Raw genomic sequence first — 24435 nt, forward strand, 5'->3', positions numbered from 1 at the left:
GAGAGGAGAATGGAGGAGAAGGGATTGCGGCGTGACCATCCCCCCTGGGGGGTGATTTCTCGCTTTCTGTCTCTATGTCTCTCTCTGTCTGTCTGGCGAGCGCACGCGCCCTACAGTGAAAACCTCTCCAAAAAAAAAAAAAAAAAAGAACTTAACAAGTACACTGGTTTGAAGATTAAACTATAGGGCCCAGCAGTTAGCATAATGGCTATGTTGCTGGACTCCCACATAGTCGACCATGGTTCGCTTCCTGGACCCGGTGGCTTAAACTCATGCCAGGCACGTGTGCGTGCGTGCCCAGGATCCCAAGAGGAGAATGGAGGAGAAGGGATTGCGGTGTGGCCATCCTCCCTGGGGGGTGATTTCTCGCTTTCTGTCTCTTTGTCTCTCTCTTTCTGATAAGCGCATGCGTCCTATAGCAAAAACCTCTCAAAAAAAAAAAAAAGAAGATTAAATTACATCCTATTATACTCTATACTGATCTTTACCAGCTTTGATTTTTCAAGGCATATCTTGGGAAAAGATTGAATAACATTTCCAATAACTCCTTTTGTTCTTTCTGGAACCCTAAACTATCCTGTTCCATTTTCCCCACAGTACAGTAAATTTTACCTCTTTAGAGTGATTTCTAAAAGGAGGTTCTCCACATTTTAATAAGGTCAAAACTCTTTTAAAATGTAGACTTTACTGGCAGAATTAAGTTAAACTGAACTACTCCACTCCTGAATCAATTTTCTGTTGTTATCATCTCTTCTTGAACATTCAACTTTGCTTAGCATTTTTAAATAGTGTGTGGAAGACAGTGTAATTTCAATGATGTTTGGGTTATTCCCATTTCTTACCGAATAATGAAGAAACTAACTTTATACTATTGCTTTATTTTTCTCACAACAAAAGGCTAGCTTACTGTGACACCACTGTGTACTTATTCTGTTGCAGCAGCCTTCAGGCAAAACAGAAAAGGCTTTTTGGGGAGCAGAAAGCATCTTGGAACTGTTATCCAGCAACAACTCCATCCCTTCCCCCTTCCCCCTTCCCCCAGCTTTCTTTATTTCTGCAACACACAATTACAGTCATTCTTTTAAAGGTTGAGTGCCCAAGTTTAGGGTTTCTGAAAACCTTTCGTTCTGGGAGACTCAATATAGAGCTGCCAAGTAAAACAGGCAGGAGTTGATAATCTGTTCCTGTGAGATGACTTGTCTCAAACATAGGCCTGCTTCCCAGTGTGCCTCTTGCTTCCAAGAGATCAGAATTATGAGTTGATACTCTTGTTTTCCTTGGCCACCACTCCTGGAAGAGCTCTAAGACAAATAATCTCCTAGCAGGACCACTCATTTTAACTTGGCTGTCCAAACTAGATCTACTGATTGAAAGTTTATTTATTCCATTATGTCATGAAACCTACTATTCATTACTGTAGCTAAAAACTAAAAGTTTGTCCTGCTACATATCAGAGTGAATCCAATTCGTTCTCCTATAACTTGTCTTCATCTTCCTTCTTTTCTCTTTTAAAGAATTATTTTTCTCTTTCTTTTCCTCCCTCTCTTTCTTTCTTTCTTTCTTTCTTTCTTTCTTTCTTTCTTTCTTTCTTTCTTTCTTTCTTTCTCTTTCTTTTCTTTCTTTTTCCTTTCTTCTTTTCATTCTTTCTTTCATTTGACCAGAGAGAAACTGAGTGAGAGAGAGAGAAAGTGAGAAAGCAAGCCGCCAAGTCCAGGACTTGAACCACAGTCAGCCATGTGGGAGTCCAACACCATTAACCACCACACCACCTGCTGGTGTAACTTCATGTCTTAAGCTTCCTGTACACAACCTTAGCTCTCATGATCTGGCTTTCTTCAAAACCATATCTTTATTATGGTCATCTAAGCCTTTTTAGATGCCTTTGATCCTCACTTGGGATTCTTTGTATGGCCCCTCTTTCCAAAGATCTCTTCTATATTCATCTTTATATCTTGAAAGAAAATAAATCATGTTATTTAATCATGTTAAGTCTTACATTATCTGGTCTATGTAGAAGAGGTCTGTATTTTAAAACAAATTTTAAAAAATTCCTTTAAGTCAAGGACCACGTTTTCTCTACAAGACCATTAATGTGCTAGTTATATACAAGAATCAAAATAAGTAACTTGGTAAGTATTTACACATACATACATATTTGAGTACTGATTTATTTAACATGAGTGTAGCATTAGTGATCTAGTTGTTCCCTCATTTATCTGCTAAAAAGTTTTTTGAAAGTGAGTAATAAATTTTTCACATATTTCTAAAATTTATATATATATAATCAAACAGAAAACAGCAAATTACTTTATTAGTACCATAAAAATCACACAGTTAAAAAATAATGTTGACATTTGGTTATGAAATTTTTATCAGTAAAGTACATTTTTGTCTTTATTTTCCTTTTCAGACATATAATTCCAAGATTATAAATGCATTTCTAAGAATTTACAGGAAAAATATCCATGGGCTATCAAGTGATTTTTATTCCTTGGCTACATTTTAATATTTTCAATAAAGGCCTAAGGATATAAGACAAGTTTACCTGATTATTCATTTATATAGTGACTATCATGAATCAGTAAACCAATTTAATAAACATCTTTTCTGTATTTTTAAGCTTAATTTCCTTTTAATACTTTGGATCAAGTCAACTTTTAGAGTAAACTGTACAATACAAGGAAATATCCAACATCATAAAAAGGCAAAGTCTTTTCCCACTTTCAATAATTTCACTTAAAGTTCATGTTAGTTTATTCAACAAATGGTTATAAATATAACTTTGTATGTTTTGGAATTATTAAGTAGTCTCATACTAACACAAAACTTCAACTATAAAAACATCAAGAATGAAATTTGACCTTTTCAAGGATAGATCATATATTAGGACACAAATCAAGCCTTTACAGATTCAAAGGCATAGAAACTGTAACCAGCATCTTCTCTGACCATGATGGAATTAAACTCAAGATTAATTTCAAGAAACAATCCCGAAAATACACGAACACATGGAAACTGAACAACCTACTTCTGAATGACTTCTTCACTACTGAAGAAATTAAGGCTGAAATAAAAAAATTATGGAAACAAATGATAATGAGTACACAAGTGTCCAGAATCTATGGGACACAGCAAAAGCAGTCATAAGAGGGAAATTCATAGCAATTAATGCGCATAAGAAAAGGATGGAAAGATGGCAAGTAGATAACTTATCATCATGCCTCAGAGAATTGGAAAAACAACAACAAACAAACCCCCAAAATGCCAGATGAAAAGAAATAATAAAGGTTCAGGCAGGATGGAAAGATGGCAAGTAGATAACTTATCATCATGCCTCAGAGAACTGGAAAAACAACAACAAACGAACCCCCAAAATGCCAGGCGAAAAGAAATAATAAAGGTTCGAGCAGAAATAAATGAAATAGAAAATAAACGAACCATACAGAAAATAAATGAAAGCAAAAGCTGGTTCTTTGAAAAGATCAACAAGATTGATACTCCATTGGCTAGACTGATCAAGAAGAAGAAAGAAAGAAACCAGATTAATCAAATATGTGATGAAACAGGCAATATTACCACGGACATAGCAGAAATACATAATATCATTAGAGGATACTATGAGCGACTTTACGCCAACAAACAAGATAACCTGGAGGAGATGGACAAATTCCTGGATGCATATAAACTACCAAGATTGGATCAGGAAGACATAGAGAATCTGAATAGACCTATAACAAGCCAGGAGATTGAATCAGTAATTAATAATCTCCCAACAAAGAAAAGCCCAGGCCCAGATGGCTTCACTTGTGAATTCTACAAAACTTTCAAGGAAGAATTAACCCCTATCTTACTAAAATTATTTCTAAAGATTCAAAAGGAAGGAAACCTTCCAAATTCATTTTATGAAGCCTCCATCATCCTCATCCCCAAAACAGATAAGGATATGACAAAAAAGGAAAACTACAGACCAATATCATTGATGAATATAGATGCGAAAATTCTCAACAAGATACTCGCAAATCGTATCCAACAACATATAACAAAGATCATTCATCACGACCAGGTAGGCTTTATACCAGGGATGCAAGGGTGGTTCAATATACGCAAGACCATAAATGTAATACACCACATTAACAGAAAGAAAGATAAAAACCATATGATCATCTCAATTGATGCGGAGAAAGCGTTTGATAAAATACAACATCCTTTTATGATTAAGACTCTCAGTAAGATTGGTATAGAAGGGTCATTTCTGAACACAATAAAAGCAATCTATGAAAAACCTACAGCTAATATTATACTGAATGGGGAAAAGCTGAAAGCTTTTCCTCTGAAAACAGGTACTAGGCAAGGCTGCCCACTTTCTCCACTGCTCTTTAATATAGTACTGGAAGTCTTAGCTATTGCAATCAGAGAAGAGAACAGTATTAAAGGCATTCGAATAGGCAAAGAAGAGTTGAAAATATCTTTATTTGCAGATGACATGATGGTATACTTAGAAGACCCAAAGGTATCCATGAAAAAACTGCTTGAAGTAATAAGTGAATACAGTAAGGTGGCAGGATACAAAATCAATATCCAAAAATCTATAGCATTTCTATTTATGAACAACAAGTTGAATGAAGCAGAGCTGAAGAAAGGAATCCCTTTCACCGTAGCCACAAGATGTATAAGATATCTAGGGATAAACCTAACTAAGAAAGTCAAAGACCTTTATAAAGAAAACTACGAGAATCTTAAAAAAGACATTGAAAGTGACATAAAAAAGTGGAAGGACATCCCATGCTCCTGGATTGGTAGAATTAACATAATCAAAATGGCAATTCTACCCAAATTAATCTACATGTTTAATGCAATTCCAATCAAAATACCAGAGATATTCTTCAGAGATCTAGAAAAGACAATTATAGAATTTGTCTGGAACCATAAAAGACCTCGTATTGCAAAAGCAATCCTGCGTAAGAAGAATGGAGTAGGAGGCATATCACTCCCTGATCCCAAGATATACTATAAAGCTGTGGTCATCAAAACAGCATGGTATTGGCATAAAAACAGACATGTGGACCAATGGAAGAGAATAGAGACCCCAGAAATAACTCCCAAAGCTTATAGCCAACTGATCTTTGACAAAGGATATCAGTCAATCCATTGGGAAAAGGAAAACCTCTTTAGTAAATGGTGCTGGAAAAACTGGGTATCCACCTGCAGAAAGATGAAACTGAACCCCCATCTTTCACCATTAACAACAGTCAACTCAAAATGGATCAAAGATCTGAACCTAAGACCTCAGACAATAAAACTACTTGTGGAAAATGCTGGGGAAACTCTGGGAGACATTGGAGTAGGCAAAGACTTCTTAAATAAGACTCCCAAAGCACAGGCAATAATCCCTAAAATAGACAAGTGGGACTATATTAGACTAAGAAGTTTCTGCACAGCAAAGGACACAGTAACAAGTGTGAACCGACAACCCTCAGAATGGGAAAATATTTTTGTTAAATATGCCTCAGACAAGGGACTGATAACGAGAATACATAGGGAACTCAAGTGCCTTATGCGAAAAAAAATGATTAACCCGATTAAAAGATGGGAAAGTGAGCTGAACAAAAGTCTCTCTAAGGAAGACATACGAACAGCCAAAAAGCATATGAGGAAATGCTCGACATCCCTCATCATAAGGGAAATGCAGATAAAAACCACAATGAGATACCACCTAACCCCTGTCAGAATGGCAAAGATTAAGAATATAAAAAGTGATAAGTGTTGGCGGGGATGTGGTGAAAAGGGAACCCTCCTACACTGTTGGTGGGAATGTAAACTAGTTCAACCACTGTGGAGAACAATATGGAGGTTCCTCAAAGATCTACAAATTAGAACTACCATTTGATCCAGCAATCCCACTTCTGGGTATTTACCCAAAAGACAGGAGAACGCTCAGTCAGAAAAGTGCTTGCACATCAATGTTTATTGCAGCATTATTCACAATTGCCAAGACATGGAACCAACCTAAATGTCCACAAACTGATGAATGGATTGGAAAAGTGTGGTATATATGCTCTATGGAATACTACTCAGCCATAAAAAATGACAAGACCCTGGAATTTGATAGAAAGTGGTCAGATATGGAGGATCTATTGCTGAGTGAAGTAAGTCAGGCTATGAAAGAAAGATATTGTATGTATCCACTCAATATGTACCGACTATCCACACTCTATGATAGAGAACACAAAATTGGAGGACATAAAAGCAGTGAAGGTACTTAATGAGAATAGGACAGTGTGGAATGGGGGAAGTGAAGAGAAGAGAATAGAGAAAGATAGCAAGTGAATAATAGAGAGGCAGGACATTAGTGAGAAACAGATATGGCTTATTAACTGTTGATGATGACATGTATAGTATTCTCAACTGGATTGGTCTGAGAAGTATTTCATGATGGGCAAAGTATTTTTACAAGCAAAATGAGAAATAGCGATGGACTGTTTAAAAAAAAATAATAATAATGATTGGGGAAAACATAGAAAAGGTATCAAATGTTGAAGCGGGGAGATTAATGTCTTTGTACTGACTGACATGCATGGCATTCCCTTTTGAAAAAGCAATGTAATAATACACTGTAAAGTTATATGAAATCCAATGTAATATAAAGAAGATTATGATGATAATAAAAATAAAAAAAGAATGAAATTTGGAAGTAAATTAATTCTATACAATAAATAACTTTTCTCATTAAAGTTATGAATAACAATAACTAGAGAAATATTTACCTATAAAGAAATATTTTATCGCTAATTGTGATCAAAATAAAGAATATCATATGTTTAAGAAAATAAGGATATAAGAAATTTTGGGGGAAAATGACAATGACATTGCTTTATTAGTAAGCTTATGCCATTAACATTTTTAAAAAGTTAATGTTTTTAACTCCCTTTTTTACTAATGCTATTTAAATGTCTTACAAGACTTATGGGCTGGCAGGTGGCATGGTGGTTAAGCACGCTGGACTCCTACATGGCTAACCATGGTTTGAGACCTGGACCTGGTGGCTTTTTCTCTCTCTTTCTCTCTCTCTCACTCTGCTCACTCTGTCCCTCTCTGGTCAAATTAAAAATAAATAAATAAAGTTAAAATAAAGAAAAAGACTTTTAAAATAAAAATGTTCTATTTTTCCTTAGTTTATGGCTCAATTTTATTTGATATTTCAAGAGTAATTGTAAAAACATAAAAAGGAACTTATATTTCAACTTTGTGAAATGGCAATCACATTGCAAAAATAATGTATTATTAAATTGGTAATATCTATAGAATTTAAAGAAATTTGTCAATTTAAAAGAAATTGTTAAACTAGAAGTTGATTGTTAATGTAACCAAATCTTTCTAGTGAGAGTTAAGAAGCATTAATAAAACAAAAGCATACAGAGAATCCAATAAAAAGTATATCTATTTACTGGGAGAATAAAATAAGAAATAGGATGAAGTTCAATTGTGAAATGGAGAGAAAATTTGCTGTTATTATCTCAGATACCTGGAGTATGTTGCTTCTTTTCTTAGCAGCAATGAAAAAAGACCCTGTCCTGGAGAGTGAAGAACAAATTATGAACCTATTTGCTACGACGACACAAAGGAGTGTTTGTCTGTAAGTAATCAAAGCCAAACGAAACAAAACTGGGAACAAATACTCATCCTGTAAATTCTTCATGATGCATTCAGATTTGGTGGAACAACAAGTTAGCCATTTTTCTTTCCTTAATTCCCATCATTAGGCTGCATAATTGAATTTGTTGCAAATCTGGTTCCATGTATTTCTTGCCATTAAGTAGGTGGGAAGTCATGTATACCAATAAGATCAATCATGTATGTGTGTGTGTATATATACCTTATATATTTTGTCTTCAGAGAAGCCATGACATGTTTTTTTTTCCTATGAAAAATGTGTCACGACTTTACAACAACCCAATATTATATATTTAAATAAATACGGCTACTATACATTATTTTAAAAAAACTATAAAAGTACACATTTAATACAAGAAAGTCTAGAATCCTTTCCTTTTTATATATATCATAAAATTTCAAGTCAATTTTTAGCATAAAACTCATTTGTCTAGTACTCTAAATTCATGTTTTCCTAGCGGAAACCAAAATTTTATGGCATCCATGCCAAACCAGGATTATACAACCCAATGTAAGAATCACAAACATCCCTTGCCAGAACTTAGAAGTCCTACTGAGTGGGTTTTCTAGATGAACAGCCTTCAGAACTCTGAAGTTCATACCTTCTTTACATGAGGAAGGGCATGATGTCCAGTCACTAAATGGGGTCACGATACAATCCTTTCTACAGGGAAGGAGACAAGGCCTTACTGTTTCAGGCCGGAGACTTTCAGGACACCTAGGTAAAGCAAAAGAAAATTATTAGGCCTCTGCAGTGGGCCAGAAAACCAGGTAATTTAATTTCTCTGGAATTTTCTTTGCTAAAGTTGTGAAATGGTCACTAATCTGTATTATTTAAGTTCCAGCAGCCTTTGTGCTTTTGATGAGAACTTTACAACTAAATTAATTATTTCAAACTAGACCTCATTAAGATTATCCAGGCAGGATGTATAAATTTAATAATAATAATAATAATAGTGCTGACTAGGATAAAATATAACAATTATACCTATACCCATCTAATAATCTCTCCATTCATAAATAGGCATTTTCTAATATCTTTATAAGAAATTTTGTGGGAATTAAATTAAAACCAATTTAAAGACCCAATTCTATAACTTATTATAACTAAATAAACTTTTTGCCTATTTTAACTTTCTAGGTTACTTTACACTTCGTTCCTACAAAATAAGTATAGCACAAAATAAATTTATAATAAAATACATTTGTTATACATGTTTATAAAATAATATTAATAGCTATATATTTCATAATAAATAAGTAACATAGTAATAAAAGTATATAAAACATTAAAATAAGCAGCTTTTTTTTTTTACTTGGTCTATTTAGTGTATTTATTCTTATTTTTCCTTCCATTTTTGTCCCTAGTTTTAAAGTATAGAATTTAAAATGTACTTTGTATTTTTATGAGCTACATATCTTTTTTGGAACAAAAAGTTAATATAAGTAAAATAAATCTAGTCAATTAATAATTTGAATAAAAATAAAATACTATGTGCTTAACATAAAGTTAGTAAAATTAACTGAATTTTCATTTTCAAAATGATAGCACAGCTTTATTATTTATTTGGAACATAGGAAAAAAATGACAAAATACTGAAATATCTTACATTATATAAAGTTTTCAATTCCTGAAAGATAATAGGAAGCTGATATACAGGTTTTAAATATACTTTCTTATTCATTATATACTTATTTTATCAATTCCTTTTTTGTAGCAGTCATGATCTATCTATCTAAAATATAATTAAACATTACAGATGGAAAACTAAGCCTCTCTCCTCTCTTACTATCGTAAGATTTCTAAATTTTCCAATTCTCTGCATTTTCAACAATCTGATTCAATTATTGCTGTGGTCAAATATTGGTCATGAACAGTAACATTATTAAAAAAATAGATGTCTATTATGAAAATAAAATATAATAACATAGTTCATATAATTAAAGTTAAGTTAATCTGGTTCCTAATCAATTCTCTTTTGAGTTTATGTAAATACCTGCCAAGTAAACTAACAGGCAATAAAGAAATAATTAAAAAAATCAGTATACCTCTTGGTGGAATAAATTGGCAAATCAATGAAAATAAAACTTTAAAATACCACACATAACAGAGTCAAATGTTTTGTAGATCAAGAAAATCTTTATAAGATTTTTCAAGTTTTATCAAGAAGGTAAAACAGGGGACTAGCAGTTAGTGCAATGGCTATGTCGCTGAACTCCTATGTAGCTGACTGCGGTTCGAGTCCTGGACCCGGTGGCTTAAACTCACGCTGGGTAAGTGTGCATGCATGCCCAAAATCCTGAGAGGAGAATGGAGGAGAAGGGATTGTGGCATGACCATCCCCCCTGGGGGGTGAGTTCTCGCTTTCTATCTCTCTGTCTCTCTCTGTCTTTCTGGCGAGCGCATGTGCCCTATAGCAAAAACCTCACCAAAAAAAAGAGAAGGTAAAACAGATTTTCAGAACGAAGCTAAGAAAAAAGTGGACACCATGAATCTATTTCTCATAATTTCATTATAGAATTTTACTGACACTTCATTTTTAATATTTTGTGTAATGTAGTCAATATAAAAATGAATTATTAGTTATTATAAATTATCATTTATACTAGATATGATTACTTTTAATTTATTATTTATCTACATGTTCTTTCTCATACATACAAACTGTGCTTTGTTCAATTATATAGGTACATGCTTTTCTCTCTCACTTTAAAACACTAGATTTATTTGGAATTGATTTTTAAAAAGATATAATCCCCACGTTTCAAAAATAATCTCTCTGATTTATGTGGAGTTTAGATTCTCTGAACTGTTGAACTATTGAACATCAAAGAAATTTAAATGAGAATCATAGAAGTTTGTGTATTATTACAATTTAGATGGTAAATCACTAGAATCACAATTCAGTCTGGAATTAAAATTTAACTGGGAAACATTATATGGCAAAACTTCACATATAATCCAGCTAATTCTTTTGGAGTTATTGAATTATTGGTCAGTAATTATTATTGAAAGCAGTCCTTTTTAGTGAGGCAATTTTACAAATTTAACAATGGGAGAACATTACTCAACTGCATGTTCTTCAAATATTAGCCCTGAATAAATCAATGGAATTTATAATGTTATCACTGACAACGATTCTGTTTTAGTTTAGGAATAGCCACAGCACGATACTTGGCTAACTGTGGAGAACAAAATTACTAACAACAAAGTCATTAAATGAACACACAAAGATAAATTATATAGCCTAGATTACACTCAATAAAACGAATTCAGACATCCTTTGGCGAGGCAATTGGTTCAGTCAACAGGCTTCTTTTTTCTTTGTACTGTTTGTATTTAGTGTTTGTGGTTTAAATCAAGAAATTGATTTCCCCCCAAATCTTATTCAAGGTCAAATTAAACAGATGTGATAGGAGTTGAAGTTTGTTACAGGGAGGATAGATAAGATCAATAATATTGATTTTACCATTGCACAGTAATCTGTTTTATTAAGAGGAGTTTAAAACAAGGTTTCTATTTGCATTTTTGTTTCAAATGTCTAGTATTGGAAAGATTGCATTGAATTTAACCTAGCATTTAGGGACAAGCAATAATGTTTTCTTTTTAACTCACAGTATATGCTTAATTTTCTAGAATTTTAAGGGCAAAGTAAATACATTTTATTTAACAAATCTATAGATGTATCCAGGTCATTGAATCAAGGCTGTATGGGCCAAGTAAAAATTTTAATGTATTATTTTGGTGGTCTGCCATGGACTTCAGGATATCCCTCCTCCTGAATGATTTAATGATGTTAAGCTAACAGACTTATACATATGTATATCTATTATTCAGCAAAAATATTTTGCAGTTTGTGAGAGAAAACAACAATAGTAACATTGTAAAAGTGGTTAAGTGTAGAGTCAGCCAGTGGCATGATAGTTAAGGGACTGGACTCCCATGTAGCTTACCATTGTTGGAATCCCAGACCTGGCACCTTGCTTTCTCTCTCTCTCTCTCTCTCTCTGTCTGTCTTTCTCTGGTAAATGCACATGCCCTTGAACAAATTAAAAAAAAATAATAATAACAATAAAAATTTAGAATTCTTAAAAAAACTGATCAACTGGTCAAATAAAAGTAAAGTGAACTTACTCCTAATGAAGTTCAGCACAATTTGAGTCTTCCTAGCCTCTGCTTGGTCCAATGGTTTGTTGGTTGGTTTTTTTTTTGGTTGAATTTGTTTGTTTGTTTCTTTCTTTTTAAAATGATTTTTAGCTGATATTCATGAAGAGCAGTGAGTACTTAGAGCTGTGCCACTAATGAAAAGAATTATATCTAAGAATGTACATTTCTTTACAGCTGTGTCATACCAACCTTGGGCCCTCTGCTGGAAAAGTAGAATCAAGTCCCAAATAATACCTTTTAAATTGTATCCTCTAGTATTATAGATGTAGGACAGTACTGTATTATACCTCTGTGAATGTAAAATACCTGTACCTGCTTTATGATACATAGTAGTGACCGTACTTTATTGGAGTTGTTTTTAATGATGCCCTAGAACACTAAGAAGGATCTCAAATTCTTAAGAAATAATGATACTTTTAATATTGTTGCGTATTTACTTTTACGGTTTTAATTTTGATGCAGGGTGCATGCACTAACTGAAGAGAGAGAAAGAGAGAGAGAGAGAAAGACACAGGGAGGGAAAGTGAGAAAGCACCACTCCCCAAGTCCCTGTGGATATGGCCACACCACAGTTCCCTCTCCTCCATTCTCCTTTTAGGTATATTTCTTTTTTTTTCTTTTTTTTTCTTTTTTACTCATTAAATCTGTTTAACACACCTTGAACACTGAAGCCAGAATTAATTAGCTATCATGCTTAAAATCATACACAATATTTAACCACTTAGCTAAGTATTTGAAAAATGTAGAAGTCACTTTAACAGCTATACAAATTGACTGGTTTTATTTTCCATCTTTCACATAGCTAAGATGATTTGAATTTTAAAAAATGTTTCTAGATTTCAAAAGAGAGATGTTTCTTCCCATTGAAGGAACTTTTAAACATATTTATTAGTTTTCTCTAAAAAGTCTATTAGCCTGATTATGCCATTACCTGTTTTTGTTTACAGTTCTCATAAGGCACATACAACATGCCAACTCTCTGGTACTTTATCCTCCCCTCTAGCAAACTGTTTGCCGTGCTATTATAGTACTCAAATCCACCATGAGAAACTGAGAGTTTTTCTGCTTATCATAGCACTCATCCTATCCCAGGGCTCTCCCTTGGAAGTAAATGGCTTCTGAATTTAACCATTGATGTATATGATAAGTTTGGGCTTAGTACTTTTGATAAAGCATTTTCTATGGTAAATGAAAGACAGACCATAGAAAGCTATTACCCAATTAAACTAGATTGGCAGCCTGCACAGCCTACGGGTATATGAGAGGTCATGGATGACCTGCACTGCTGGGACAGTCTGCTGTCATTATTAATCAACCAGGCCTGGAGCAAGCATTTCTTTCATTGTCTCACTAGCTTAATAAAAGCAGAAAGTGCTACTATAAAACAGATAGTAGGTACCAGCTAGAAAGATTGCAACAGAATTTATGGATCCCAGGTATAAGATTCTGAAGTTACCATAGCTTTATCAGCAGCTTGCATTCAAAACAAACAAATCTTACTCTTGAGAACAGGTATCACAGGCATCACAATGCTCCACTTCATGAAACAAGTGAAGCCTGAGCCAGTCTTCTGAATATTGGCCACAGGATTTATTGTTGTCAGCTTTTTTTTTTTTTTTTTTTTTTGAGAGATTTTTGCTATTGGGCACAGGTGCTCACTGGAAGGACAGAGAGACAGAGAGACAGTAAAAATGGCCGTGCCACAATTCCTTCTCCATTTTCCTCTTGGGATTTTGTGCACGCACACACATGCGCCCAGTGTGAGTTTTAAGCCTCTGCATCTGAGATTTGAACCATCGTCAACTACATGGCAGACTAGTGATGTAACCGCTATGCCATCTGCTGGTCCCAGGATTTATTGTCATTCTAAAGATCTTACTTTTTGGGTCCCACTTGGCCCACATTGACTCGTACACAGATGACTTTTCTTGTTTGCATGCCAACAGAGCAAGAGGCCTCCCCATTCCAATTTGTAGTGGTGTTGAAGGACGATACTGAGGTGTCCTCGATGCACTGGCCCCAGGGACCAGTTTGCCAGTGGTATACAGTACAAGGATGCTCATTACAGCTACGGACTTCTTGCAAAGCACTGCTATTAGGACAGCGGATTCCACCTAGAAAATGGATGATAGCAGATTAGATAAGTTGAAAACAAGAACCTCAAGAGTTTCTATTCCTTGGAATTAACAGAGCCCACCACAAGGATACCTGCCACTTAGCACAGAACATATGACCAGCACATTGCTAGGAAACAAAAATTTTTTTATTACTCTTATCTCCTTTAGCATGGTCTGGTTTAAAATATAAAATATAAACTACATGGTATATATAATATTTTTGTTTGGAAATTATGGAGGACCTTAAAGATATTTTTCATTGTTTTTTCTTCATTATTTTAGAGAATTTTGCTATAGCCATGTGCACTCACCATAGAGACAGAGAGAAACAGAAAGCAAGAAATCACCACCCAGGGAGGATGACTATGTTGTAATCCCTTTTCCTCCATTCTCCTCTTGGGATTTTGGGCACACATGCACATGCACCTATGCACCTGACATGTTTCAAGTTACTGGGTTCAGGACTGAAATTGCTGTTGACGATGATGATGCAGGAGTCTGGTGCCTTAACCACTACACCATGTGCTGGCCCCAGGCCATTGTTTTTCATAGAAGCTGATAATAATATAGAAATGAACCCACATGATTGTGCAATGAATGGGTATTGACTCTACACATGAAGAGTACCAAGTTTGTTTTCAAATGTTATCCCCCAAATTGAAAGTCTTAATTATGGTGTTAAAATACTACATACTATATTTAATGTATTAGGTTTTAAGATGGTTAGAAATAGTAATGTTAGACTTGAATGAAGGCTGGCTTCATAGCCTGATAGGTAAGGAAACTGGATTCCACATGACTGACCATGAGGTTTAAGTCCTGGATCTGGCAACTTGAGAAACACGCTGAGTGTGGGTATATGCATGCCCAAAATCCCAACTGAAAGGAAGTGTTGGAGAAGGGATTTCAGGGTGACCATTCCTCATAGGGGGTGCTTTCTCTTCTCCTTTTCTTTTTGTCTCTCTGTCTTTCTGACTCTCTCTGGTGAATGACATGCCATCTAATAAAAAAAAAATGGATGAGAGTTTATAATTTTCCAGGGCGCTATTGGAAAAGCTATTACATAAAAATATATTTTTTCAAATGTAAGATGACACTGGCTGTGTAATGTACTACCATTTTGTGTGTCCCAAAGAAAAATAAATGATTGCAAATTAAACCATCATAAAATGCTTTGTGATCAACTCTAATTTTTATTTCATGCTTATCAGAATAGATTTTTACGACTTAATTACATTTTCCATATCACTCTTTAGCATACATTAAAAGGAAATTATAAACCTTCTTTACTTTCAGAGTCCAAATCTTTTGACTCATTTTTTAATTTATACTTATCAGTTTGTGTTCTCCTACATAAAATCATCTTCTATGACCTCAGAGTGTTGGTGATGCAGGATTTCTTAAAAAGAGTTCTCCTTTGGGTGTCAACTGGTGGAAGAGTGATAAAATATAACCTTCTGTAAAGTAATCCTACAGAGAAAGTTTCCCAGTTTAAGTCCAGAAAAATCTTGGGGTACTCTGGGCACACACTGGTCTATGATCTGAGGCTGGCTAAAGGCTGGGGATGGATCACAGTGTCAAGATCCTTGTTGCAGAAAAACAGATGCCGAAGAACAAAAACGGCACTCAGGAGAGACGGGAACTTTTTGTTACATCGACAGACAAGGAGGAGTTAACATTATGAATCTCCTGTCCCAACTGGGGGTGGGACATGGTCTTTCATGGGGAATTGGGGAGGGAGGTCTCAGGATTTTAGGAATGGGGAAGGAGCTCAGAACCTGCCCTAAAATGGAGGTGGCAGAGAAGCCGGAAGTCTAACCTATTCAAGGTTTCAGGTTACCCTGTAGCTCCAGACAGGGGCAATCAATTTGCTGGAGGACAGAAACATGATGGCTTCAAGGCTGGAGGTTACAAATCACTTAATCAGATTAAGGACATATGGTCCAACTGTCAGTGCTAAAAGAATAACTGCTAGGGGCCCCAGGAGAGGCAGTAGCCATGGGGCCCATGTCCAGAACCCATTCCAACCTGCCCAGGAGTCAGCTGTGGCTTGTCACTGTTTGGAGACCAAATCTTTAAACTGTTTTGCCATGTCTCGGACCACACCCAATTGGTTGGCATAATATTAACATTCCTCCCAGAAACAGAGTCCACCCTTTTCAGCAGGGATTAACATTCCTCTCCCAGAAACAGAGTCCACCCTTTTCAGCAGTCAGGAGATCTAACCCCCTCCAGTTCTGAAGGACATCAACCAAGGAGTCTAGCTGGACTTGTAAAGTCTCAATAATATTCGCTACCTGTTGGAATCCATCTGCCAGGGCAGTGGACAGCTGCTGGTAGTAACAGCCGAGGATGCTCTCCCTCCAATCCCAGGCCCAACCACAGCAGCAATCCCCAGCCCCACTAGGAAGGGAATGAATTGTATTGCCCTCCAAATCTAGCATGTACTACCAGGGGGACATCAACAGTCTCTTTTCCCATAGAATGTCCACTTGGGGAGTGAGAATTGCCCAGGTACAGGTTCTGGACCAGGTTGCTAGAAGGCAGTGTTAAGCATAGGGCCTGCATGTGAGGTGGAACCCCAAGTATTGGAAATAAACTGTGGTCCTATTTTCTGGATATGCGCTGTGGCAGGTCATATTACTTACTTCAGTGGAACCTTGATTTGTAAAACAGCCCTGGGGCTTGGAGGATAGGTGTACCTGGGAGATTGGTCCTTCTCATACAGAGGTCAGATTACCAAATGGGGTGTCATTTGTAGGGTAGGTTGGAGTGGAATATATGTGAGGAAGGGCTGGTCAGGTGTAAAGCCAATAACTGGATACTAACTGGCACAACCCCAGGGGTTGATACAGGGGAGCATGGTTCATATTAATGAGCATAATTACTCTTGGATTGAGCTGGGGGGTTTCTCCAAGGTATACGGAGCCTCAACTAAACTTGGGGAGCCCGAGGCTTAAGTTTCTGTACTGTATATCCTGGACAGTAGCCTGAGCCTCTGTAGGACATTTACCTCCTCCATTTGGGAGCCCATACTGTCTGAGTCCTGTGTAGCAGACTCTTTTGCCTGCAGAGGAACAATTGTAACAATCATGGCTCTCTCTGTTCCTACCCACACAAGTTGTTCCATCTTCCTGACACTTTTGGAGGGTGACTAAATTGAGGCAGGACTTGTAGCCCCACCCCTGGTGTATGAATGCCAGCTGGCTCAGGAGCCCTGGAATGACCGTGGGATCCTAAATCATGGGCAGGTGATGGATCATTGGTAGGTAGGCATTAGGTTGCAACCAGATAGTGGCTTGCAGGATGGTTTGATTGCACCATTTGAGGTAAGGGGGAGTAGGTGCATGTCAGTCTTGGTAAAAGAGCAAGGGCCAGGGTCAGGAGTATCATTAAAGCAAAACTGGTATTAGGAATAGAACCCCAATGAAAATATCCCCAGTTAGTTAACCCAGGCACTTTAGGCCTATCAAGTTTCCTACTACTAGGAGGTATAATATTGCTAGCAAAAACCTTCCCCATAACTTCCAGCCTTTTGGGGCCACTGCTGCCAGATCAGTGGAGAGAAACACAGCCAGCACTATGGAAGGGATAGGAGCAGGAAATTATAAGGGTATGGTGGGGGTGTCATCTGTCACTGTCCTCAAGCTTCTGCTGTGCATAGATTGGTCAGTGTCCGCAGTGACCAAAGCAGGGCTATAGACTCCTCAAGCTTCGCTGTGCATACAGCAGCCAGCCGAGGAGTGACTGCAGCCAGGCTAGTCTTAATGACAGGTTTTGGTCCTCTGGAAGGTTATCATAGTTGGTTGCTCAGGGTGGTTTTCACTGTCCAGGTCCTAGGGTCCTCTAGTGCTGTGGCTTGCTTTACTCGTGAGTGGTGGATCTATGGGCTAGTCCTGCAACCTTAACTGAAGTAGAGGTAATAACCACAACATATGGCCCCAACCAGATGAGCTATAGGATTCTTTTCTCCAATTTTTTTTTTATGATTTTTTTCTTTTCTTTTTTTAAAATTTTTTTATACATTCAATCACATTATTTAGTTTACAAAGTGAACATTTCAATATGTGAACATTTCTCCCCAGTCCAGTTGATCAAAATATCTTCAACTGACACCACACTCTCTTCTCCAATTTTTAACCCACACGAGACCTCCAGGCTCATGTTTGTATACCCAGTTTCTGAGAGGAATGGGGGTTCTTTTTAAGTTGACATGGACTATTTTCCTGTGGGTGTCTGGATCTTCCCATTCAAAGGCACATAACAGTTGGCCAATGTCTGCTAGTTACAGGGAAAAAAAAGTGTCCTTGAGATCCAGGCAAATGAAACATTCAGACTCCCCAGGGAGAGCACTCAGCAAAGTGTATGGATTGGGATGTAAGGACACCATGGCAGCATTCACAGCTCAAGTCCTGGTCTGACTGATAGTCTCCAGTGGTTCCCTTCTTCACAGGGAGAAAGGGAGTATTCCAGGGAGACTGACATTTGACCAGGATTCTGGCTTCGCTGAGCCGGTTGATATGCTTCTTCATGACCAGTCTAGCATCTTGGCTTGTTGGGTATTGTCAAAGGGGCATGGGCTGTGCCAGACGTGTCAGCTTGACCACTACAGGTGGTGGTTAATTGCCATCCCTGGCAGGGTCTCTTCAGCCCAGACTGTAGAAAAGTCTCTAACAAGTGAAGAAAGTATCTCCTCATTTCTGTTGGATGCCTCGGGGGTGAAGATTCACCACTCCTCCTCCTAGGGCATTGTTACAGTTAGGTTTTAGGCAGGTACAAGAACTTGTGGGTAACCAAGTGTTCCCCAATTGGCAGCCTCTTGCCTGCGAGAAGGGCTGAGATCTGCTGTTTTCAGTGGCTCCCAAGATGAGGGAGCCAGAGGCTGAGTTATAAAGGTGTTCACTGTCAGTATCTACCATAAATGTTGTTGGTTGGCCCCCTGCCTTGATGTTGACCAGGGGCTCCTGGGGACCTAGAATCATGGAGCCTGGTCAGTCCTATGCTGATTACATTGTGTCTAGGAGGTCTCTTGGGGGCTCTGGATGGAAATTCTTGGGGGCTCCCAGTGGGCTTTTTCTTGGTTTGCCTTCCACTTGGGCATTTGCTTTTCCAGTGTCCATCCTCTTTGCAGTATGCACACTGGGTTGGTTTAAGTGGGAAGAAGCTGGTTTTTGGTCCCCCTCTTGGACTGGGTGGGGCATCCAGTTGTTTGAGGGCAGTGGCCAACAGAGTTGCCTTTTGCTTCATCCACTGATCTGTTTTCTTTCTTTCCTCTTGGTCTCGGTTCCCAAAGACTTGATTAGCAATCTCCAGGAGGTGGGTGGTGTTCATCGCGTCAAAGCCTTTCTTATTTTGGAGTTTTCTACAGATGTCAGGGGCTGATTGGGCAACAAAGGTGGCATTAATCATTAATCATTTGCTGGCTTTTGGAGCTCTCAGGATCAAATGGAGTATAGATCCAGTATGCCTCAGAGAGCCTCTCATAAAACTGCCCCAGTGGCTCATTTGTTTTCTGAATTATTTCTGTAATTTTTGCCATCTTGGTAGGTTTCTTTGCCCTGGCTTTCATTCTCTGCAGGAGTGCCTCTTGATACTTGCTGAGATGGGCATGGCCACTCTCAGTTTTGTAATCCCAGTCAGGCTTTTCATTTGGAAAAGTAGTTCTGTCCAATCCTCAGGATTTACCACATCACTGAGGGCATGCTCTTGTAGCCATTTCTTTGCTGCCCCAAGGACTCTGAGGCATTCCTCTGTGTTAAGTAGGGTGAGAAGTACTTGCCAACAGTCGTCCTAAGTGGGCTGGAGGGATTGGAGTATAGACTCCATGAGATCTATCATTGCCTGGGGCTGTTCTGTGTAGGAAGTGTATGGTGTTTCCAATTAAGCAAATTTGTAGTGGTGAAGGGCTGGTAGTAAAAAGTTGCTCTGTCTTATGTAATAGCCCAATCTGTGCCTATCTGGGGAGTTCCTGGGGTCTCCTGAAGGGGCATCTGAAGAGTGAGGTTGCCCTGGGATGCAGCGCTCACTGGGTGATGGTAGGTGAGGCAGAATCTGGGCACAAGATTTGAGAAGGTTGGTGGCCTCTCCCCAGAGCTGGCAGAGCTAGTGCTGGCTCCTCAGGCTGTTCTTCAGGCACTGAGGAAACATATAAGGGTGGAGTTTCAATTACTGGCTTGGCTGGGACAACGAGGGTAGAGCTGCTAATGACTCCTCTTCTGGGGAGGCCCTGAAGGATTGGAACCATGGGTTTCTTTCGGTCAGAGTTTGGCATTGGGAGCGTGACATGAGTGGCCAAAATAATGCATTGGTGTTTCCCTCTTATGCAGATTAGTGCCCAGGGTGGAATGACTTGGGCTGTCTGTAGCCAGGATTCAACATAGGGAAACTGCTCAGGGTTCCTGGGGGTGCCAGTAAAAATGATGTACATAGCCCACATGGTAGGGAGATGTAAGGTTACCTGTGTGGTGGCCATCCAACCTTGAAAGAAGCCCATTCAACTTCACAAAGGGCTCTCAACTTCTCCGGTTTCATTTTAACCTTATACTCATTAGAGAAGCTCTTTTTAAAATTAGTCAGTATTCAGTCCAGCACAGTGGGCTTGGATGACTTGGAATGAGGTTTTCCCATCGTATCCCAAATATCTCTGACCTCTCTAGTTATCAAAAGCCTGAACTTTCCAGTAGAGTCAGGAGATCATTGGTTGGAGGAAGTGATCGATGAAGAGACTCTGGAGGGATGGTGGCTCCTGGGGGTGGGCCTTAGCTCAGAGGCTCAGTTTCTTGGGGGTGCTGCTAAAAAGGCCAGGCAGCGCAGGAGATAAATTTGTTCAAGTTTGCAGGAGGGCCTTGTCCAAAGGCTGCAATCAGAAGGACCATAGCAGTCTCTCTCTGGGGTCTGTCCTCTCAGTATTCCAAGAGTGGATACCCTGGTACTGAAGAGGGGTATTTCTGTGGTGGATGGCAGGTAGAATGGAGGAGGACAAAGGAATGGAAATCTGTTGAGCCACTTAAGGAAGGTTGTCTAGGTGGAGGGTGATGCCTGCCCTCTCCTTTCCTGGACAGAGTGGGCAGGTTTCACTCTGCAGTGGAAGTCTTTGTAGAAGGGTCAGGATGAGCTCCAGGAGGACATTTTTTGTCACAGTCGGGAGGAACTCATGTCCTAGCCTCCAAGGACAGAATTGGCTACCTGACATTTGCTACTCTGCCTATCCACCTCTACAAGGAAAATTCTCCCATTGGCCTGTGTGTCCCTCTCCTATGAATGGTATCACAACAGACACAGGGTGGGTGCCCCCCAGAGAGGACCAATCAGGCATCCATCTGGCTACGTCCCTCATGGGCTTTGAGTAGTTCCTTGGCAATAAGCAACTGGATATAAACCCTCCACCAGATTGAATGTGTAGAGAGGGACTGGGTCCCCCAGTACCAATTTTGCCGTTTAGCTTTTCAAGGAACTACCCCAGAAACACAGTCACAGACCAATTATGGTCTGGAGTGAGAAGCCATAGAGCCACAGACACATTCACTTGTCACAAACACTCACATTCACTTAGAGGTTATATAGTCCCTCCACACACCAACCAGTTACCAGATGAATCCTAATTGCCGGTCCTGTGATGGAAGGAGAGTGATCGGGTCTCCTCCTCTACTCTATTCAAGTAGTTCTAACTAGGGCTCTACAGATCCCTGGGGGCTTATCAGATTACCAGAGCTGACCAAGGTTGATGCATCAGGATCCAAGAGTTGGTCCTTCTTTCCAATCAGAGTCTGATAATCCAGGAATGATAGGCCTTTGGGCAGGTACCCCATCTAAAATATCCCATTAAACGAGATGGGGCATGCCTATCTCTCCACACCATAGTGCCCGTCCCAGCTGGAAATGCCCTGGGATCGTTACTCAAAGGAGCAGTCTGATTCCATTTCCTGGTCAATATACCAACTGTTGCAGAAAAACAGATGCCGAGGAACAGAAATGGCACTCTGGAGAGACAGGAGAATGAACTCTCTCTCTCTCCCCTTTTTTTTTTTTTTTTTTTTTTTAAGAGGTTTTTGGTATGGGGCACATGCACTCACCAGAAAGACAGAGAGAGACAGAAAGTAGACAGAAAGCGAGAAATCTCCCCCCAGGGGGGATGGCCACGTTGCAATCCATTCTCCTCCATTATCATCTCGGGATCTTGAGCACATATGCACATACCCCCAGCATGAGTTTTCAGCCACTAGGTCTGGAAGTCAAACCGCAGTCGACCATGAGTCCAGCAACATAGCCTTATGCCAATTGCTGGTCCCAAGAGACAGGAGAACTCTGTATTATGTCAGTGGGCACAGAGGAATTAACACTCTGATCTCCTACCCCAATAGGTGGTGGGACGTGGTCTTTGATGGGGAAATTGGGCAGGAGAGGACTGGAGGTATTAGGAATGGGTAAGGGACTCAGAACCTACCCTAAAATGGAAGTGTCAGAGAAGCAGGAAGTCTAATCTATTCAAGGTTTCAGGTTACCCTGTAGCTCCAGGGAGGGGCAGTTAGTTTACAAAGGGCAAAAACCTCAGACAGCTATCAGCCCTGAGTTATTCATGAACTCAGGGTCTCTCCATATCATTCTGTTGAAGGTGTTGTCTCTCTTTTTCTTACTTTTAAAAATAATAATAAATAAGGTTTGTTTAAAGGGAGGCATTCTTCACTGCTATCTCCAGCATTTTATTCCAGAATACTGATACTCATGTCTAAGTTTTTGAGGTAGGAAAAGGGTCACTAAAAATATAGTTAGGATATGGGCCCAAGATGGAGTCATGAAATGGCTAAGTTTTGAGATGAGGCAGAAGTGGCTCAGTGAATGACCTAGGCAGCATGACCCAGACCTAAAACAAAGGCTTTTCCCAGGCCTCACCGCATTCCAGGAAGAAGATAATGGTTTTCATGACCCAAAGCTTCAAGACAAAGAATCTCCTGACCTTGGTACCCACTTAAAAATTAGGAAAATAATTGGACCCATCCAGCATGTGCCCCTTCCTACCCAGTGGGGAATGCATACACAAGCCCCACCTAGAACCTAAGTCTGACAAAGCCCTTCCTGACCCAAATAAAAACTCCTTGCCACAGTTCTTCCTTGGCAACCCATTTTCTGGGACCCCTCCTTTCTTGGGAACTCTGTTTTTCCTCCTCTCTCCTTTAATAAACTCCCCACATTGTTAATAAATTCCCTGCTTTGCTGTATCTTCTCTGTGTGTCTGCAACTCTAATTTTTCCTGAGCATGGATTAAGAACCCATGTCTCAATGAGCGTGGACCTGATCACTCCTGCGTTTCCACATTCCTGTGTCATTTTGATGGTGTTGCATTCCTAATTGCCTCAAAGGGTGCTAATAAAAGTTTCAGGCAAGCAACTAGAATTTCTTCTTTTCCTCAAGTGGTCCTTATCTGTTTTTGTTGGTTTTTTGCAGAAGCATCACAGTGTTGCTATTTCCAATAGGACTACCGATGAAGCTCGCACATATAACCAATAACAGTTATGTAATAGCTATTGTTTGACCCCAGTGGTCTTATAAATAGCCAATGTAAGATGCAGTTGTTCCATAGATATTAAAGGGTAAAAGAGACACATCTTTTACTTGGTAAAATATAGTGTGGGAGTTATTCTGAAACCCTTTCTTATGTGTTTGTCTCATTATAAGTACTTCATAGGTAGGAGCTCTTTTTGGGTGTACAATTGTCCAGTAAGTTAAAAATTATTATTATTTTATAAGAGAAAGAGAAAGAGATATTTGTTAAGAATCTTGCCATATTATGATTCTCCTGCCTCAGTGTCTCAGTTATGAAAAACCACAGGCAGGCACTGCTGTGTCTGGTCTATTCAGCTTGGGCTAAGAACTGATCTTAGGCCTCCAGTGTGGCCTTAGGCATTGTGCAGCTTCCCCCTTTCACTTGTGCTACAGTGTCTGAGATAAAATCTCAGACAGGTGAGCTGAAACAGTTAAATGATGTGACCAAGTAACATAAGAAATTCATGGAGCCCAGTTTCTTATCACTGTGCTATTTCTGACTTCAATTAGAAAAATCAAAAATCAGATTTTTTTTTTTTTGAGAGTTTTTTTGCTATAGGGCACGTGCACATGCCAGAAAGACAGAGAGAGACAAGAGAGACAAAAATGGAGAAATCATCACCCCAGGGGAGATGGCCATGCCACAATCCCTTCTCCTCCTCCATTCTCCTCTTGGGATCTTGGGCATGCACGCACATGCACCTGGCATGAGTTTAAGCCACCAGGTCCAGGACTCAAACCACGGACAACTACGTGGGAGTCCAGCAACATAGCCATTATGCTAAATGCTGGTCCCTAAAAATCAGATATTGTTAAAAATCAGGATATTGGGGACCAGCAGTTAGCGTAATGGCTATGTCGCTGGACTCCCACGAAATCGACCGCGATTCGCGTCCTGGACCCGGTGGCTTAAAACTCACGCTGGGCGCGTGTGTGTGC

General features: G+C 38.8%; 1 protein-coding gene across 2 annotated transcripts in view; it reads right to left on the bottom strand.

Annotated features, from left to right (window-relative positions):
• THSD7A (thrombospondin type 1 domain containing 7A) overlaps nucleotides 1-24435 on the bottom strand; it is a 491805-nt gene that overhangs the window by 78127 nt on the left and 389243 nt on the right. For both annotated transcript variants that reach the window (XM_006162059.3, XM_006162058.3), the window contains exons 8-9: nucleotides 13719-13953; nucleotides 8274-8389 (exon numbers count right to left, since the gene is read on the bottom strand). In XM_006162059.3, coding sequence (XP_006162121.1) covers nucleotides 8274-8389; nucleotides 13719-13953 — 351 coding nt within the window. The remainder of the gene's footprint in view (nucleotides 1-8273; nucleotides 8390-13718; nucleotides 13954-24435) is intronic.

This window comes from Tupaia chinensis, unplaced genomic scaffold (assembly GCF_000334495.1).
Source record: "Tupaia chinensis unplaced genomic scaffold, TupChi_1.0 Scaffold139677_1, whole genome shotgun sequence".
In the NCBI taxonomy this organism is placed as follows: Eukaryota; Metazoa; Chordata; class Mammalia; order Scandentia; family Tupaiidae; genus Tupaia; species Tupaia belangeri.